Source organism: Myotis davidii, unplaced genomic scaffold (assembly GCF_000327345.1).
Source record: "Myotis davidii unplaced genomic scaffold, ASM32734v1 scaffold54, whole genome shotgun sequence".
NCBI classification, from domain to species: domain Eukaryota; kingdom Metazoa; phylum Chordata; class Mammalia; order Chiroptera; family Vespertilionidae; genus Myotis; species Myotis davidii.
Window position 1 is genome coordinate 1,549,390 of NW_006287915.1, and position 7,823 is coordinate 1,557,212.

The 7,823-nt window shown below is 41.0% G+C and overlaps 1 protein-coding gene across 1 annotated transcript in view; it reads right to left on the minus strand.

Annotated features, from left to right (window-relative positions):
• Positions 1-7,090: 7,090 nt before the first annotated feature.
• GLIPR1L2 (GLI pathogenesis-related 1 like 2) overlaps positions 7,091-7,823 on the minus strand; it is a 25,700-nt gene continuing 24,967 nt past the window's right edge. The window contains exons 5-6 of the mRNA XM_006779441.2: positions 7,493-7,519; positions 7,091-7,410 (exon numbers count right to left, since the gene is read on the minus strand). Coding sequence (XP_006779504.2) covers positions 7,091-7,410; positions 7,493-7,519 — 347 coding nt within the window. The remainder of the gene's footprint in view (positions 7,411-7,492; positions 7,520-7,823) is intronic.

Here is a 7,823-nt window from a genome sequence, read left to right on the forward strand (position 1 = left end):
GTAAAGTTACTCTTTTTTCTCCCTTCCCATACTGTATTCTTTGAAACCTCAATTTTTACAGGCACCAACTAATAAGTTGTTTGTATTTCTAATTCTGTTGCCATTGCCATCAGGAGATTCTGCACTGGCACAGTTGATTTTAGTAGACATCCAGGAAAGCAACCGGTAAGAAATCATATTCCCTAGCTCAGTTACTAGAGCTGAGCCAGTTTTCACACCTGCAAAGCACTGCCTAAAGAGGTGGCTCAGTGCCCAGGAGAAAGCCACTAGGACTTTGCAAAAGGGACCCATGGGCATTTACTTGAGTGAGTATATACTTGAAAATAGGAATGTTCATACACGTGGGGAACTGTTGGACAAAGGATCTGAGTTGACATCATCATGGTACCAAATCCAAGCAAGACCAGAGGGCATGAGTAAGCTATATGAGCAGACAACCTAGACCTCTGTTTCACCCGCCACCATTATACCAACGTCCTTTTTCAGTTCACGCCTATGACTATATTGAGTGGAGTCCTGTACCGCTATATAAAGGTAATGGAAGAAAACCAAATCCTAATTTATAAATTGTTTGGCTTGACAAATGAGTACAAGCTAAACATGGACAATGTCCTCAGGAGTGGCCTTGAAAGAGCAGTGAGAGAAAAATCTTCAAGATGGAGCTTTGAGTGGCACACCTAGTCATCCACCTTGTATGGAAGCATAAGTGGCCTGAGATGAGAATATGGACACATGGAGAGTAGGAAACGCTTCACCAAAGCTTAGGAGTTTAGAAAGAAAAGGATTGAAAGACCAGAAATATGAGGATCTGGGGCAGAGGCAGGTGAATGGAGACATGGGAATGGGAATGGTGTGTAAAGATTTTGCACGGGTTAATGTGCACCAGAGGCATTGAACAACCAAGAGGACAAAATGACTCAATTGGGTGACATTAGCCAGCCTTTGTCCTTTGTCCACTTGAAATTAGCATGATGGGTAAATGGGGTTCATGAATGCCACACATAGGTTCATCTGCACGGATTTTGACTTATCAGTGCTGATCTAAGTACCTCTGTATGTACCATCTACCAAAAATAGACATGAATGCTGAATCCCTGATATAGCACTATTGTTTACAGAGACAAACCGGCAGTTGGTGGCAAGTTCCTTCCACCCTGGAAGATCCAGTGGTTCATTTTCTTTGGAATAGACACCTATTTTAACATCTTTTCTGGGTATGAATTTGACTTTTCAGCACTCAAATTTTTAGCCAAAACCCCCATGTGTGGGTTTTCTGGGTGCCTGGTCCACAGAAATAAGTTACCACACAAGCTAGCATTCCATCAGAAGTCTCACTTCACAATGAAGGATTTTCAGAAGGGAAGTTCTGAATATGAAATCCACTGTTTGGTTGTATTATATACTTTATACAGTGTAGAAACTTCTGACCTGAGAAAGCTTGGGGGTGGTCTTTTGGAGGTACAATTAACATGCCATGTTAGAGGCAATACTTTGTAGGTATATGTCACCAATAGGAAGATTACATGAGGCCAGGAACCAAGGTTTGAAAGCTGGAGTAGCTTAAATACCATCACTCCCAGTGATCCATTGTGTGACTTTGTGCTCTGCAAACTTTGTGGTCCTGTTTCCCCAAACTGGCACATTCTTGCCAGGACACATAGCAAGGGTTCCTTTAGCCTATGAGTTATATAGCTGTGCAATTTTATTTTCTGCATTGGTTAGTGCTGTGTGGGACAGACTAGTCACCAAAGCTGCACTGTCCCAACTGGAATGAATTAGAGGTTATTGATTACGGTTTTCTCTAATGATGAGGTCTGTGAAATCTGTTTAATAAAGGGAATATCATTAATATTGTTCAGATTTTAAATATTTTTAGGAATTTTGTCTAACACCGTCCATAATCACATTTCCCTCACTCACGTGGTACTTTGAATTTGAGTGGGCATGTGATTTTGGCAATTTCCACTTTTAGGACAAAAACATTGAATTTCTGCTAAGAAAGGGAGGGAAAGGTCACAATGCCCACTCCACCCCAGCTCACCATAGCTGACCAAACTGGTTTCCCTGCAACATTATGTTGAATGATGTAGAAAAGGTTCATGACTATGCTAAATAATTGCAGGTCTTACCACCTCTAGAGTCACTAAACATTTATGACTCTAGTTGGATATGGAGTCTTTGTGTCATTTCCATTGGCTGTCACTATGCATGACTGCTATATTGGCAATGTAAATGGTTTGATGTGTAGACAAAGCACAAACACTTGAAAATATCAAACAAGTTTTACTCATAAAGAACACGAAAAAATGTCAGGATAAATGGAAGAAAGGCCAGCAACATTCTCCAGGACCAAGAGGGTGCAAACCTCCTAGTACTAAACCTCACTAGCAGATATATGGTTGCAGAGGTTACGGTATAAGTGAATGAAGGCCTAGAGGCATATCTGTCTTCCTCTGGACAGTTATATGCTGGATAATTCCTACACGTATGTAGTATAGACATTTGCTGGAGGTTACCCTACCAGGGCCAGGAGCAAGCATTTCAAGTTTCAGAGTTTTACAATGCAGAATAGAATACACGTCAAGGAATGAACCAAATGCTCACCTATCATTCCAGACTATCGAGGCCAGAATATACTGGTCCAAGTACATTCCTGGTCTCAATGCCATGGAAACAGAATAAGACTAATTTTCCCTGACATCTCCAAGATTCATGCTAATAATCCCTTATGCTAGCTGAAGGAGTCAAGCTGTGATTTGTGTAAGAAATATAAAAATAAAAATTCTAAGCACATAGGGTGTGTGGTTCTGAGAGAGCTGGAGATGATACTGAGAACAAATTGGGAACAAATTTTATTGGGAAATAAGACTTAAGCAGACATTCTATTCCTTTGATCACATGATGATATGAAAGACATCCATAGACTGAGTTTTAGTGCCATTATTATTCATGGTGTTTCAGAATAATAAAAATTTTAATAAAAAAAAAGTTTATAATGAGAATGTTCTGTCATTTGAATCAGTTACAGAAATCCAATTCAAAATAACCTAAGAAAAAGGAAAAGTTACTGGATAGAAATAGGACATAATTTGGAAAAAAATTATGTGAAAGGTTGGAATAAATGTAGGTATCAGAGACAACAGCCTTTTATTGCTTTTCTCTGTTTTTATTTCATCCTTTCCTTTTATTCAGTCTGATAAGTAGTTTCAGAGATTTACATATTAAAACTTTAGCTACTGAGTAGAACCTTCCTTGAATGTCTGTCTGTATCCCTAAACACAAGACTATAATTGGGCTGAGCTGTGGTTAGTGGACCATCCCCAAACTAGGGAGATGTGCCCATAATCACATTTCCCTCACTCAGGTGGTTAGTGGACCATCCCCAAACTAGGGAGATGGCAGCTTTTATGGTAACCTGTGGATATAGAAAGGTGATAAAAGAGAAGCAGGAAAGAGATGGGAAACAATTTTTAGAAAAATGAGAGTTTAAGGAAATATAATCTATATATAATACATACATATATAGCTACACTAATAAAAGAGAAACATGCAAATGGGTGTCACTCCACTACGCCCACCAGCCAATCAGAGCAACTATGCAAATCAACCCAACAAAGATGGCAGTTAAGTTGCATACGCAGGCACGGAGCGAAGACTGAAGGCTCCAGCCAGAATGAAGACTGAAGACTGTAGACTGAAGAGGCTTGGTTTCTCCACTGAGGCTGGACCAAAGGCCTGGGTCCCGGGTGCCAGCAGCCAGGGGAAGGAAGGCCTATTTTGCGAATCTTTGTGCAACGGGTATCTAATATATATATATATATATACTAGAGGCCCAGTGCACAAAAATTTGTGGACTCGGGGGAGAAGGGGGGTCCCTCAGCCCAACCTGTGCCCTCTCGCAGTCTGGGCAGTCTGGGGCCTCTCGGGAGATAACGACCTGCTGGCTTAGGCCTGCTCCTGGGTGGCAGAGGGCAGGCCCAATCCCTGGGTGCAGCCCCTGGTCGGGCTCAGAGCAAGGCCGATCAGGGTGTTGGGGAACCGCCACTCTCACACTCAGGGCAGGGCCGATGGGGAGGTTATGGCTCTACCCCGTCACACACAGAGCAGGGCCCGTGGGGGGGTTTGGGGCGCTGCACCCTGTCACACACAGAGTTGCAGGGCAATCAGGGGGTGGGGAACTCCCCCCTATCAGGCACAGAGCAGGGCTGATCAGGGGGTTGGGGTGTCTTCCCCTGTCATGAACAGAGCAGGGTGGATAGGGAGGTTGTGGCCCCGACCCCTGTCACACACAGAGCTACAGGGCGATCAGGGGGTTTGGGCCCTGCTCCCTGTCATGCTGATCCCAGTGCTGGGAGGCCTCCAGCTCCGCTGATCCCAGTGCTGGGAGGCTTATTACCCTTTTACTATATAGGATAGAGGCCTGGTGTATGGGTGGGGGCCGGCTGGTTTGCCCTGAAGGGGGTCATGGATCAGGGTGGGGGTCCCCACTGGGGTGCCTGGCCAGCCTGGATGAGGGATGATGACTGTTTGCAGCTGGTCACACACCCTTCAGGGAGGGGGTCCCCACTGGGGTGCCTGGACAGCCTGGATGAAGGGCTGAGGGCTGTTTTCAGGCTGGTGGGTGACTGAAGCTCCCAACTACTCCTTTTTTTTTTTTTTTTTATTCTGGGTTCCTCAGCATGGCCTGCAGGGATCAGGCCAAAACCAGCTCTCTGACATCCCCTGAGGTGTCCCGGATTGCAAGAGGGTGCAGACCAGGTCGAGAGACCCCACCGGTGCACAAATCCATGCAACAGTCCTCTAATAACATATAATGCATCCATAACTTACACACATTTAGGGTGGAACTAGCCTATAGCAAAATTTCTTGATCTCTGCACTATGGACATTTTGAACCAGATAATTGTTTGCTCTGGGGCTGTCCTGAGCATTGTAGGATGCTTAGAAGCATTCTGCCCACTAAATACCAACAGTACCTTTCTGGTCATGAAAATAAAAAAATGTTTCCAGATATTGCCAAATGTCCCAGGGTGGGGGAGGGGAGTAGCAAAGTTGCACCCTGTTAACAGCCACTGGCTTAAGACAATCATAATCCATGAAATTGCCTGGAGAGTAGGTTAAAGAGTAGATGTAGAAATGTAGAAGTTAGTCATATTGGGAATTGAACATGGTATCTCGAAGAATTTCTACTTATGCATCAGAATGTTCAGAAGTTAATTTGTCCTCTGTCCTAAGTTGAACCACTTCACAAATACAAAGTCAGTTTGTTTGTTTTTTCATTTAAAAAATGGAAGCAATACTAACTCCATAGGGTACTTTTGAGTATAAAATAATTATGTGAAAATATTTTGGAAGCTACGAAGTGATATATGAATATAAAATAATAATTTAAAAAAATAAAATCACTATAATAACCAGCACTTTTATCTTCCTAAGGATATTATATTTCTTAAGAGTCTGGGGAGAAAAGAGGTTTGCCAGGGCTGACCAGCAGCCCCAGAGCGACAGATGAATGGATTACTCCGACACTGTGAAGAGAGGCTAAGGGACTGGCTATAGCAACAAGACAGCCTTGATTGCCTGCCTCAAGGCCTTTATTGAAGTTTTTATCTTTAGATACAATGAGCAGGGTGAGTAATCTTGGGAGGACACATGAGTTTGTGTTGTCCTCAAGGCAAGGGGACCCAAAGATTAGGCATAAAGATTCCAGGAAGCATCCAGGGGTCTGCATGTGCACAGACTTGTTTGGAAACATCAAGGAATAATTAGGGGCACCCCCTTTGACACTCCCCTACGTCGGAATTCCGATAAACAGGGCAGGCGGCCTTCCACACACTTCCCTTTTCTCAGAACGTCCTCCTTACAAACTTTGCAACCACGTCTCACATGCTTCCCAACAGAGGCTGGCTTCCTATATACAGAATAGAGTTCATTAACATACAGTTTATACCATTTGATGTATTTTGCTATGTTAGGTGTTTTTATTCAGTTCATTCATTAGTATTAGCTGAAAATAGTTAATTTATATTACTAATTTATGCACTTTTACTATACTTTTAAAAACATGTTTTTATTGATTTCAGAGAGGAACGGATAGGGTAAGAAGGATAGAAACATCAAAGATGAGAGAGTCTCATTGATTGTCTGCTTCCTGCATGCCCCCCAATGGGGAGTGAATCCACAATCTGGGCATGTGCCCTGACCAGTAATGGAACAGAGACCTCCTGGTTCATTGGTGACCTCCTGGTTCATGAATTGAGCTCAACCACTGAGCCACACCGACTGGGCTTTACTATACTACTTTGAATTAACTACAAGTAAATAATTATTTTTAAAGTTTATTTTATCACCTAAACTCAAAAGCAGTCAGATTGCTCAATTGTAACTAAGTAAGCCTTTGATTTATTAGCCCTTGGTGGCAACAAATTATTTAGCCTAATAAAGAATTACAGCAAGGCTTTATTGAAAGATTGAACATAAAGTAGAATAATAAATTCATCTCCTAACAGCATATATAAGTACCACTTAAACCATTCCAAACATATATATTACAAAAATAAATAATATTTGATGCTCTGACATCACATGGAGAATATCACCACCACCACAATCACCATTACTAATAACAACGATGATAGTAATGATAAAAACAACAAAACCAAAAGTTATCTATTAAATGATTGTCTTGAAGTTGGAATGGTCTTGAATACCTCACGGGTAAATCTTAATGCTTGAGAAATTTATTAACACACATTAAAAATCTTAAAAACACAGAGATAGAAACATATTTAGAAAATGGGTATTTTCTCCTTTATTAGGACAACATAGTGAAATCTTAGCATTTCTATCATCACTTCTTTATATGTTCTTAGTTCCCAAGAGCTTACCTTCCCATACTTACTAATTAAGTACATGTTTTTGTTAGTTTCTTTGTTTTTCAAATTTAAATTTGTTGAATAAATATGAGAAGGAATAAAAGGTATTGCAATAGTGGCTTGTAAATATTTTTTTATTTGAACTCAAAAAAATGTTGCTTTTTGGTATTATACTTTTGTCTTATGATGGTGGTAATATTTTATCCTTCATCTTCCTAACCCTCGTCATCTTCATCCTTCTCCTCCTCCTCCTCCTCTTCCTCCTCCTTCTCTTCCTCCTCTGATTTCTCCTCCTCTTCTTCTTCTTCTTCCTCTGCCTCCCCTTCCTCCTCCTCTTCTTCCTCTTTTTCTGTTACCTCAAGGGGAAATGTCATCTGTTCTTCCGTTAATATATTTGGAAAATAAGACTGTACTATCAAAACAATTGTGGCACATAATGTAAAACTTAGTGTTCTCAAAAAGAAAATTAAGAAGCAGAGTGGGTCACACACAAGTGGCCGGGGCACTTCCCATCTTGGATACCAAAACTGATAATCTGTCAATAAAAAAGCAATTGAAAGCTGGATTGCACATAAAGTAGTTAAATTGTTCAAGAAATAAAGGACAACAATACATACATATGGCTTCCTCACGATCTGCATTGCCTAGGGGGAAAAAAAAGGAAGTCAATAAAGAATGACATATACTTTGTCTTTCTCTAAAATAGAAAATATTTTTTCCAAAAGTAATGACAACATTTTCCTAGCTCTCAGGCATCATACTATTATTATATTTGATTTCTGCTGTCCCATCAGCACCCAACCATAAAGTCCAATATATCTTCTTTTAGTAAAAGTCAGTCTGGCCTGCTACAGAGAGCATGAAAGTATAGGAAGAGATGTGAATTCTAGAACTAATTCTGTCTCTAAATCATTGTCATCTTATATAAGTCATCATATTTATATATAT